The sequence below is a fragment of the Triturus cristatus genome, chromosome 9 (assembly GCF_964204655.1).
Source record: "Triturus cristatus chromosome 9, aTriCri1.1, whole genome shotgun sequence".
Classification (NCBI taxonomy): domain Eukaryota; kingdom Metazoa; phylum Chordata; class Amphibia; order Caudata; family Salamandridae; genus Triturus; species Triturus cristatus.
Window position 1 is genome coordinate 111,626,721 of NC_140592.1, and position 12,468 is coordinate 111,639,188.

At 43.3% G+C, this 12,468-nt stretch overlaps 1 protein-coding gene across 2 annotated transcripts in view; it reads left to right on the forward strand.

Annotated features, from left to right (window-relative positions):
• CRBN (cereblon) overlaps nucleotides 1–12,468 on the forward strand; it is a 115,848-nt gene that overhangs the window by 20,855 nt on the left and 82,525 nt on the right. Inside the window, exon 2 of one of the 2 annotated variants that reach the window (XM_085624515.1) lies at nucleotides 9,428–9,540. In XM_085624515.1, coding sequence (XP_085480641.1) covers nucleotides 9,428–9,540 — 113 coding nt within the window. The remainder of the gene's footprint in view (nucleotides 1–9,427; nucleotides 9,541–12,468) is intronic. The other variant, XM_085624516.1, reaches the window with a different exon arrangement.

A 12,468-nucleotide genomic window follows, 5' to 3' on the forward strand; every position in this document is an offset into this window, starting at 1 on the left:
TAGATATTTTCATTCTGCATTCTACCCTCTAACAGCTTCCTTTCTGCTTTCTACCCTCTAACAGTTTCCAGCCTTTTACGACTTTTTGAATGAGAAAAATGGCTGAAAAATCCTGTGCCCTTGCTGCCTTCATAAACTAGGCCCTTATTGAAGTGTCTCCGGACATGAGCTGCTGACCTCCCCTCATCCTGAAACCACTGCAAAAATTGATGCCCTATTTCCACTTAAGCCAGGGATGTGGAATGCCTGTAGCTAGACACACACGACATATTGTTTGGGGTCGAGGGCAACCAGTTTTTATGTGTATTTTGTCCTTGGGACAAGTAGGCCCAACCTGCAGCACAAACCCTTTGGCTGCCAGTTTGCAGTACCACATTATGGATCAGGGAAAGGCGCTTTCTGCAGTTAAGGTAATATTTTTGTTCATATTTTAAGTGTTCAACCTTGTATTTATGGTTCATTAATTGAAGGCCTTTATTATTAGGTTGCGCGCTCTAAGTAAATGTTGTAAGCTTTGACTGCACTCCTGAAAGTGGTTGCCATATGCTTGTCCTTAAACAATATCTTTTTCTTTGAGCAGATGTGGACCATCTGCTTCAGTAGCCTAAGCACCATCTTGCAGTTGGCTCTCTGTTGATTAATGGATTCCACCACAGACATTCTGTCAGATCAAAATACCACTGACCGATAACATAAGAAATTAGTCTAGATCAGTAAGGCCAGCAACATTGTAAGTAATTCGGGGAAAGTCACATTCTAACCTAACCTGACTCAAATCAATCTACTGGCCAATTTTGGCCACTTCAGAATTCCGGCAATGGCCCTAAAACCCATTTTCTCTGCCTGCTGCAGCAGTAGAAAGGCCTGTTTCTTTACTGGTTATCCTACGTTCTGGCCAAACAATAAAACCATTGAATCAAACCAAGAATTCATCTCGGAAAGCCAAATCCTGCCTCATTTGACAAAGAGCTGTGTCCTATTTTGAGCTATCTTTATACTTAACTTTGCCTGGGAGATAAATCGGGTAAAATGACAGCCCATAGGTATGATGCTGAGAGCAAGACTGAGTTGACTAATTAAAACTTGCAACTGGTGTAAGTCCACTTTCGGTGTGCTAAGATGGTGACTGAATGAAGCCTTGAAGACCTCCATGTTCTGTTGTAATCACACACCCTTCTGCAGTGTCTGTATCCGTGCCTAAGAAAATCATCTTAGTAGTTGGGCCAATAATTTTTTTCTGATGCTAATGGGATCCACATTTTGCTAATCAGCGGCGTGATTGTTGTTTAGGACTGATTGGCCCTGTCTGTGCCCATGAACTCAAAATCATCTAAAAAGTGAATGACCCACCCTCTGCTTCCCTCCTTTCCAAACACCCGCTCCAGAAAGGTGCTAATGATTCAGGATAATGCACAAGGCGCTGCACAACCCATGGGTGTGCGCAAGTCAAAGTAAACGGACCCTCAAACCAAAAACCTAGTAATGTGAAATCTTTTGGATGAACTGGTAGCAGTCTGCAAGTGGGTTCAATGCTTTCCTTGGCCAGGAGTGTTTCTGAGAATATCAAGTACCTTGTCTTTGGACGTATATTTTACAGAGGCCATATCTATCGAATCGTTAACTGAAACACTCTGTCACTGACCGATTGGGAATTAGCCTAAATGTCGACTGGAAACCTTTTTTTAGGTTTCGCCTAAATCTATTGCTTTTAATATAAACGTAATTGAGACTTGCATCCTGCCTCCTCTCTTTTCTGGCTTCTCATTGGTTCCTGTGAGTGCCACTTACCTTTCCGTCATTTCTATTGGCTGTAGCATATTCTCCTGCATTTACCAATGCTTGTTCCTCATCTGCTTCTCTTATCAGTTTACCGCTGCCAAAATACTGTTAACATCTGCTTTGATCGAACTGTTTTTTTAATAAAGTTTTGCCTTTTACCCTTGCAGCATATTTATATAACCATTTATCACCCAGAGAGATTAAGTGATTTGCATAGAATCACAGGATGTTGCACAGTGCCCCGGAGACTCAAACCGGGCTCCCCAGCTCTGGAGTCAGCAGCTCTAGCCGCTGCGCCACATCCTCTCCACTCCCTTGTTATCAGTCAAGGTGCTTTTTCCTTCTCCCGGACGATGATTGATGAAAACAGCTCTTTATTAATTACATAGACAAAACCGATGTATTGCCAGTGCTTGTTTATACCTTGACAAGGGGTAAACAAACCATCCCCTCATAAAGTGGTGTATTCAAGGGGCCCTCTACTCTAACTGCAACTCCTTCTGAATCTTACTAAGGGCTATCTCATGGACATCAATTGACCAAAATGCCAGGTGTGGCTGAATCGACTTGACCTCCTCATAGGAAATGATGTCATGTTATCCTTGGCCATAAATCTTACCAGGCATATAAAGTCACATGACTTTAGTATGTCGTTTGACAATATCCCAATAATTGGTACTGTTTAGGTTCCCTAATAACTGCATTTTTAAGATGACAACACAGATGCATGTTTTTTAGAATTAACCTACATCTTCGCATGATATCCTGTGAAACATTTCTCATTTCTTTTCGTTTTTCTTTTAAAAATGTGTTAATTTGTAAAGGATATGGTACCACATAACAATACTGGGAACCCAAAATATTTATTCTACTAACTGTCGTCATTTAATATTTGATGATTCCCGTAGTGTATACCACAGCAACAAATGTATTGATAAATCGCAAGGAGATGAAGAAGATTTAAAATACAAAAGTAGTTTTGTCCACCTGTATTGATTGATCTAGGCCAGGGGGCCCTTTCTACAAAGGTATAGTCAGTCGTAAACGTAATGTTACTGCCAAATTAGCGCCTGCACGGATTTGACAATGGGGTGCCCGGTACGAATAAACACTTATAGATGCTGAGTTCTGTGTCACAAGTGTGGATTTCTTTGCACCCGTAAATCTGACTCCGGCGGTGGGAATATGGAATTTTTAGTATGCTCTTAAGATGCGTTTTGCCATGGAAGTTTGTGAAACTCCTGGCATTCCTCATTTCCGCTTGGAAAGGGTCATATTTTCCTTCCAGTCAAGTGTTGGCGTAAATTCCTTTCCATATTGAGAAGTGGTATGGATCCCTGCCAGATTTGGTAGGGGTGGAGGGGAAGGGGCATTTTCTAGTGAAAATATATTTTCATGGTGGAGAAGAGAGAAACGAAAAAAGTGCATTTGCACCTGGGAGAACTCTGTGCAGTGGGAATGGGTTTTAAACGTGCAAATAGTGTGATTTCCTGAAGAATCCAGATGCAAATCTGCACCAAATCAGAAATTCAAAAAGTAGCAAAACTTTACTGGGACGTTGATTTAGAAATCTGAGTGTGGTTGTGCAACTTTTTAGGTCTCGCCCACGCAGCGCGCATGCGTTGCATAGGAGGACCTTTAGCCGTCGTTCTGCTCTTTTTCGAAGCACATACTCGTGCTTGTGGCGGCATTCACCTTGCGGGAGCGCGCAGGGGCACGCCACAAGTACGATTATGTGCTTCCAAAAAGAGAAAACAGCTGCTGCTCCTCGTGCGTGCGTTCGGAAGCATTACCAGGGCGTCTCTTCTATTCTGTGCACTCTTTTCCCCCCCCCCCACCCCTCCCTCTTGTTGTTCATTTGTTTCGGGGCAGGAACACTCGCACTTGTTTTTCTTTTTTTTTTTTTTTCTTTAATTGTAACCAGTTCAAAGGTCCACTTAACAGACAGGCTGCGCCACTCATGTGCACCCCTCGAGACTTCGTCCGCGGCACCTCCTAGATCTGAAGGAAACCCGAGCTGGGAACATGAAAGGGGCTCTCTGGAGATGGTACAAAGCGCCATAAACCGGGCAGAGGGTATGCGGGTGCATCCCTTTGAAGGGAGAGGGTGGCTGGGTCTACTTCTAAGCTCAGGTCATAAAGCCATTCTCTTAATGGAAGACCGGGCGCTTGGGCTGACTTCGAAAAAAGGAATGTTTAACAGCCGAGGGCACATTCTAAACTCAAATACTTGTTACCAGCAAACGTGCGATTGCGCAGCAACCAGGGGCATCCATACCCTAAGTCAAAAGGCTCAAACAATTGACACTTACTTTTCTTTGCGTCTATCAATCTAGTGTGAGTAAAGCGCTCACGCTATGACTGCCTCATCTCAACGCCCAAAAGGAGCCTGGTCACGCGGTAAACGAGACGTCCAAGAAGCTTTGCACAGGATCACACTTTGCATTAATTAAATGAGCTGACAGTGCAGTATCTCACAAGCACTGTTCAAACACACCGCATATACACAACTATGAACACACTCGCTCGCACATACTCTTATACACGCACACCCCTCCATCACCTGGGCACAGTTTCTCACACAGACCCAAAACCAATTTCTCATGCTCATACGCACATTTCTCTCACACACACAGCCTCTCCCAGACGCAAGTTCCCTCTCTCGTAAACACGCAGTCCCATACACAGACTGGCCCCTCTCGCTCTCAGTCTCACACATCCCACTCATACATGCACCCCCTCTCTTACACATACCCAATCTTGCACACACGCCCTTCCTTTCACTCTCATACACAGACACATACAACAAATTGTCCAAGTGGACACACTGTCTAGTATATGACCCCAGGCCCTCGGTGGAAAGCTGCTGAAGGTAACCATGCAAAAACCAAAGGAAATGATGGACGGAGTGTTGAACATTGCAAGCACTCACCCCCAGTCAACTGATCTGGGTTTAATCCATCACCTTTCTTTAGCCCACTCCGCCACCCCAGTTCAGACATGGCCATATGCAAATCAGTCGGACCCTGTGCCTCATGGGAACAGTCCAGCCCGAACTGCCAAGCCATGTCTTCCCTGGACCGGAAACAAGCTTCCTAGGACCGGTTTCTAGCATTTCCGCCGTCTTCTGCCAGGCTTGCTTGAATCCAGTGGCAAAGTGAGCAAGGGACTCACGTCTGAGCATACCCTGCCAACTTATGGTGAACAAAGCAAAAACCAAAGGAAATGATGGACGGAGTGTTGAACATTGCAAGCACTCACCCCCATGGCAGGTAACCATGGCAGAAAGCTGAGCCCAGGGTCAGTGTTGTAAACGAGTTAATGCCGGGGTCACGCTTTCATCTGCGCACGCTGGAGTCTTCCCTGCGGCGTTCTGCAGATGTGGCACCGTATGTGCACAGGTGTATGCCAAGGCCATGACCTCAGCCCGAGAAACCGAGTTTCAGGTTCTTGGGAGATGACGTCAAAGTGGTCTAAGCCCCTTACACTGGTATCTGCTACTTGCCTGTTCAAACCAAGAGCTTTCTCGCCATGTCAGGAGGGCACCCTATGTTTACTGCCGCCTTCTAATTTCACGAATCGGACATGGTCTTTACTTCATCCGAAACAATTAGAAGAATACTCCCGAGATCTGTGTTTTGTAAAAGAGGCCCCGAACTGGATATATGATGGCTTCCTAACATGGAGCTGTTTCTAGCTGTACTGCACCCCTGTCTGGGGGGGGGGGGGGTGTGTGTGTTTTGCTGTAATCCAATCCATCAGCATGAAGGCCCGCTCAAACTCCATTTATTTAGCTGATCTTGCTGCAGCGGGGACTTCAAAGCAACTGTTTGAGCGAGACCGTCTCACCCAGCGTCCTCTGTATCTCCGTGCTGACTGTCGTATTAAACATAGCACTGGCTAATACAAAGACCGCAGCCCGGCGGCTTCACGGACCATGTAGAGACTCTGTAGATCGGTGTATAGGATAACATAGTATGATTAGTTTTATAGGTGCTACGGGTCATTTTCTGTTGGTTCTTCCTTAGCACGAAGTGATGACCTGTTTCTATCGGCCATAACTGTGGAAACATAAAGGAACAACACATATTATTCCACCATTGCTCAGTATTGTCACTTCTCTCTTTAGAAAATGATAGATATAATTTAGGTGCGCACACTTTCAAAGGCATTCTCTTATAGTCTTTGGCCTTAACTGTGATAACTTGTGCTTTGCGCTTTAGGTAGCAACATTCACTGGATGTACATGTGTGTATGGGACTTGTATGACACGGCTCAAGGTCTGAAGCAGCGATCTGCAGCTTAGCACGTGGCAAACTGGATCACTCCCTACCTCTTCTACAAACCATTGGATCCGGACTCAAAATCTGGCCAGTGCTTTACACAAATACTAAACTGATGGGTTACACACAACAGACGCCTTTTTAACAGTCTTGAATGTCTTAATGTGTTTTTGTGAGTGAGACTTGTTCTTCTAGCAGAGAGGCGCTTGTGGGCTCGGCAGCATCTTTTCCTGAAAGGCGCTGTTCTGAGTTTTGGTTAAGAGGTGACTTTACATGACTGAACAAGATTTGTCTTATCCTGGTGTCAGTGATTCCTGTAAATGCTTTAGATCGCTATCTAGGAGTGGGTGTAATCATATACACACTGGGTTGCTGTGACACTTCCCCCTTTTTGCAATGTTATCCAGGACCTTTTGAAAATAATAAAATTATGTATACCTGTAAGGGCTTTCATTTGGCCCTTTTCATCCACTGATTTGTTGTTGTTCACATTTTTCTTTTACCCATTACTGTAAGGGCTATATAAATACAGTTACAGTTCACAACCTGATGCACTGGCTCATCCCACTTCAGCCATAGACTAATTTAATTGTAAGGGACGGCATTCTACTATTTTGCAAGGAGCACACTGACCCACCCATCTGTCCTTTCCGCACCAAGAACTAGTTATTGGCAATGTGTGCTCTTTGAGAGCAAGAAAATATTTATTAGCTAGTGTTATTTTTTTGTATTGATCAGGACAGCTCCTCAACAATAAGGTTTTAGAAAAAATACAGCAAATTAAGCATTAACAAAGGCGAAAGGATGGCAGGCTTATACCAGATCTATTGGCTTTTCTAGTGCTTATAGGATATTGGTAAGTAGCTTGCTTTGGCTGATGTATCTGTTAGGTGATGTTCACTTTGTTTGTGATGGTAACAAACTTCCATGGCAAGCAGCATTGTCTGTACCAGGGGTGAGGGCACAAGACAGACCATATAAAATCTTTTACTTCGTCACAAGATCCTTGTTTTGGGTAAAATCACGAGTAAGATGTTGAGGATTCTATTTTAATTACTGGTTCTTGGCATTTAAGAGTCGGGATCCGGAGCACTTCAAGTTTTCAGAGACCCCTCATAATAGTAAATCTTCCTTCATAGTTAGCTGCAATAGGCACTTTAGACAATGAGAACCTCCTTTACATGGTGCTGAAATGTTATAGTGCTGTTGACTTGCATCAAGACACTTGTCTTTCTGTCTGTGCATTAAAAAGCTGTGGAATGTGCCCATAAATGTTTCCTGAGGCAAGCATGCATTCTTAAATCAGGCTGCATAACCCAGTCTGTAGTAATTGTATAGCTGTTCAATCCCTGGCGGCACAGCACTCAGGATAATGTGCTGCATGGCTAAACACTTATAAGGTCCCAAAGGCAAGACCTATTGGCTATGCCAATGCTTGTTATGATTTAGGACCGCTATAAATGTGGTATGAACTGTGCTAATTGCTTAAATTATTCCTTATTATTGATTTATTTTGATATCTGTTAGTTTGTAAGGCACAATCACTCTTTCAAAGCACAGAGAGAAATGATTTATTGAGACTCCTATAATTACAATAATAAACATAGTTAGCAACAACGTTTTAAAAAAATGTGTGTTTGTTTAATCACAGGAATGTCCGTTGCACTGCTGAATTTTTCTATGTTTATAGAACCTGAATTTCAAGTTCTACTCCCTGGGTAAGCTGTATAAAGTAAACTGAGTTCAATAAGACACTGTTGACGTTATTTTTTTCACACTGATTTTTGTCACCCCATGTTCTAAGAGTCAGAAAGGCAATGCCAGGTGTCGCAGCTCCAACCTTTGGCGACACCTAAATGACGTTCTTGGGTTATCTCCTTGTTGGCTACCACAGACTGCTATTTTATGTGTTCGTCATCACCCACGACACCAGAAGCATACATTCTAAACCCATAACGAAAAATAAATGCAGTTGCTGAGATGCACTTGAGAAAGGTTTTAGCAAGAGTGGTATGACATCCAAAAGTAACCAGGGAAGTAGCTTTAATACCGAGTTGGGATAGTGTCTCAATTTGGCAATGTTTTACGTTGAACTTCTTGAAACACTTGACTTTAGGGTGAGGTTGTTGCCCAGAGAAAGAACCGCTATGCTTGAACTTGCAAGTGCTTGCCGCTCGTTTGTAGGTTTGTGTTTTTTGTAGGCCCAAGTGTCTCCTTCTCCCTTCGTCCCTTTCTGTTTCAGGCTTCTGATAGGAATGGTCAAGAATGCCCCAAGCCGTCTCCCCTTTTTAAGTGTCATGCCTTAGACTCTGGCATCGACATCTGCCTTTTTGTAGATAATAGGGTTAGACGCTTTATTCCAATGGAAGGTACTATCATATTCCTTCCTGTAGTTGCACCCAAACTCTGAGCATAAAACCTTTGTTTAGAGATTAAGCAATTTGGGCACCTAGATGAGGTGACTAAACTAATATAACCGCGATAGATGGTCAAAACATTATCAATGATTAGGTGAAAAATCTTCACTAAAGCACCCTTGCATATCTTCTTCTTTGCCTCCTGAGATAAGTGGATCGCTGGCTCATGTCAGTGTGAGAGTACGGAGGCTAAGGTTACTGCAGTTTGAGTCTTCTCCTTACTTTTGTTTTCTGCTTTCAAATTACCCAATACATTATTTTGGTCATTTCGGGTTCAGAGAAGATAAATTAACCGTGGCAACGGAATTATTTTGTTGACTAAAGTCCTGTGAAAATTAACTAACATTGGAGATTGAAGCCGCATTGGAAGTTGTGGCGACCTGCAAGGACACCAAGATCATTTTCAAAAGCACAATTACGCCTTCAGAGAGATTAGGCGAAATAATTCTCGGTACAATGGGATCCTTTGAGGGGCTGCTAGCAGTGGCTGCGTGCTCTTGGAACACATCTGAGGAGTTACCGGGAATAGCAACAGACTGTTTTATTGTAGCCTTTTTTTCTTGCTGCCTCTTTCTAGCCCATTTTTGGACTCGCTGAAAGTAAGCCTTAGGACCATGCAAGACGTCCTAAGACATTCCTTTCCCACCTTTGACCGGCTCTGAGGGAGGCATAGAAGGCGCAGGCTGTTGGGCTGGAGCATCTAGAGGTGGCCTCTACAAGGCCAGCAACTCATCAATGCTATCCAATCTGCCAGTTACTTGAGTAATATCAAAATAATTTCCCTTTTCCCCCCTCTTTCCTTTTCAGTTGTTAGGTGCCATCAGGAAGTATCACTAGTGACATGCTTCGACATGAGCCATGAGTTTGATCAGTCAGTCGTCTCTAGGTGCAGCTGGTCCACCTGTTTTATTATCTACTGCGTCTAAAAACCTGTTTTTCTGTCGTTAGCAGAGAGTGATGAAGACGAGGAGAATGAGATGGAAGTGGAAGATCACGACAACAAGGATGCCGAAAAGCCCAACATTATCAACTTTGATACAAGTCTGCCAACTTCGCACACAGTACGTGTTTCTGGTTTCTGTACAAGCCGTGCTATTTTTGCTTCCTGTTTTGCACTATTTAGTGTTGTCTGCAACCTGAAAGAAAACTGCACACTGGTCCAATACAGTGATAGAAGTTGAAGGATGCAATTATGTATGCCTTTATGGGGCACAATACTGGAAAGACCGTAGATGTTGCTGCATGTCAGACTAAAGGCAACCTGGAGTTGCGAGGGGTTTGAGTGCTGTATGAGGCAATGATGCACATTATAATGTTTACATTTATTTATTCTGGGTAAATTGACAGCCATGAAATTGCCACTCAAAGTTTTTCATTACAACTCCTTGTTCTGTCGCTGACTGAGATAAGCACTCTCCTGATCCTGGCTCTCACCTGTAGGTAACATGATGAAATCACTTCAGTCATTACTTAACCCATGATCTTTCTGAGTTAGAAAATGTTCACCGTTGAATTATATTTTATTTACAGACATGCAAAATGGCAAACATCTTTGTAGCAAGCAGTATTCACAAACAAATTGTGATTATTAATATACAGATATCACATTAATGAAAACTATGATAAGCGCAAGTATAATTTAGATTGCTCTTCTCTTTCCTTATCTCTTTTTGTAACTATGTAGAACAGGGAGAGTAGTATGGATCCTAGGTCTTGATAAGGGCCATTGACACCTTGTGGGCTTCATTTTTAGATGGAACATGTTGACTCTAATCTGATACAGTAATTATTATGATTCTTAACCATTAAAATCTGCTTTTACCCTTAACAGTGACGACTAAAATAAAATACGCACGGTTTCATTAGATAATTTTAAGAAATGTGTTTTAGGTAATAGGAATCACACCTTTGACAATCCAACACAATTCGTGCTCCCATAATAGATTTAGCACATCCTGGGATGTTCTTTGACCCAGGCTATAGAATGGAGCGCTATTATGAAGAGTGCCACCATGGTGGGTGAGGGTTCCATGTCCTAACCGTGGGCAGCGTGGTAACATTTCCCTTAGATTGTATCACTATACTCTGTATAAAGAGCCTTCTGGAGTAAACTGTTTCTTTCCTACCATTGTATCATAAACTTGGATTGGTCTTGGCTGTGAAGGAAAGTTTTTAAAGCATTAAGAGTATAATTTAAGGGGGGGCGTGGCTTGGCGCTGGCAAAGATGGCCACCTAAAGGAAGAACTCCGCCAGGGCCGAGCCCCAAAACCTCAAAATCCGACAAAAATTGGTGATCCCGGAACGCCCGCAGCGCTGTCGGAACATCAACCAGCCCGCCTGCTGTGAAAATCCCATCAAACGGACAGATATCGCTCCGTCTTCGGACTCCGAGTCGGGGCGAGGATTACTAGTGGAGGCCCCTCGTGGAGATCGGGAGCAAGCTGTAAATCCGCCCCTTCGTGGAACCGGCGCTACTGTGGGCCCTCACAGGTACGGACCAGCGGGACCTCCCTTCCTCTAACCCACTCCACCAGGGATGCAGGGAATGCAGGGATGCAGCCCAGCAACAAAGGTAAGAAGAAATAAAGGCAGGACACATGGGTATGGAAGGAAAGTGTAGAGAATATAAGTAAAACCACAACACATCTCCCTCCCCAAACCATATCAAGAGTTGCATAAAAACATTAAAAGAAAATACAATACTGTAATGTAACTGTCTAAAACGTTTTATAATCCTTATGCCAGGACGGTCTGAACCTCAATCTCCGGTAACTACCCTGATCAGGTATGACAGGAACACCACCATAACCTGCAGTCCCAGAGTTGTCACACGGTCCAGAACATCTAGGCTCCCTGGAAGAAACACAACCTCGTTCACTCCCATGAGCATTAGAACCAGGTCCCCATTTAACTAGCCAAGACATGCTCCACACTTCACCAGAATCCAAAACAACAACATTCTTCCTAATTTTTTTAATGATGAAGGGTCCCATAAACCGTCAACAACCCTTCTTTAAGAGACCAGGTTTCCTGATCAACACTTCATCCCCAACACTCCAGTGTTTGAGGAGAGAAGAATTTTTCAAGTCAAACCTGCTTTTGTATTTACCTTGGTGAAGTCTCCGTCTCGAAACAACCTGCTCATCCATTCGCACATCATTCACATCCAACTTTAACCTTGCAGGGCTCAACTTGTCATGTGGTTTCCTGCCTCTCAAAATTGAAAAAGGAGAAACCGACGTCAAACATTTTGGAGTATTACGAAGAGCCCACCATGTTTCCCTAAGCATTTTCTTGAGTGAAGACCTGGTTTGTAAAGCCCTTTGAGCACAAGACTTGACCAACTTGTTAATACTTTCAGCCAAGCCATTGGCTTGTGGCGAATACAAAGCCGTCTTAAAATGAGTGATGGATAATTCTTTAAGAAATCTGTTCATCTCGTGTGAGACAAACTTAACACCGTTATCAGTAATGAGATACTTAGGTATTCCTTCTCTTGAGAATTCCTCAGAAAGAAATTCTATAACAGTTCTGGTGTTCACAACAGACACACATTTTGTTACTACCCACTTGGCAGTGTAATCCACTAACAACAACACATAACGTTCGTCATAAGCAAATAATTCAAAAGGTCCAGCCATGTCCAAACCCACTTGGACCAAGGTTCAATAGGAACTTCTACAGGTGAAAGTGGTGCAGTCCAAGTTTTCTTACTCTTATTACTGTTAGCACATCCCCAACAATCTTTGACAACTTCCTCAATCTTTCTATCCATCGTTGGCCACCAGTACCACTCGCGAACCCTGGCCTTTGTCAAATTCCTTCCTAAATGTCCCTCATGGGCTAAATGAATGAGCTTGCACCTAAGATCAAGAAGAGGTATCACTCGATTACCCCTCAACAGTTTCTCATCAAAAACACATAACTCATCCTTGACATTAATAAAACATTTCAAATGTTCAGTTAGATCCTTGTCTGCTGGCCACCC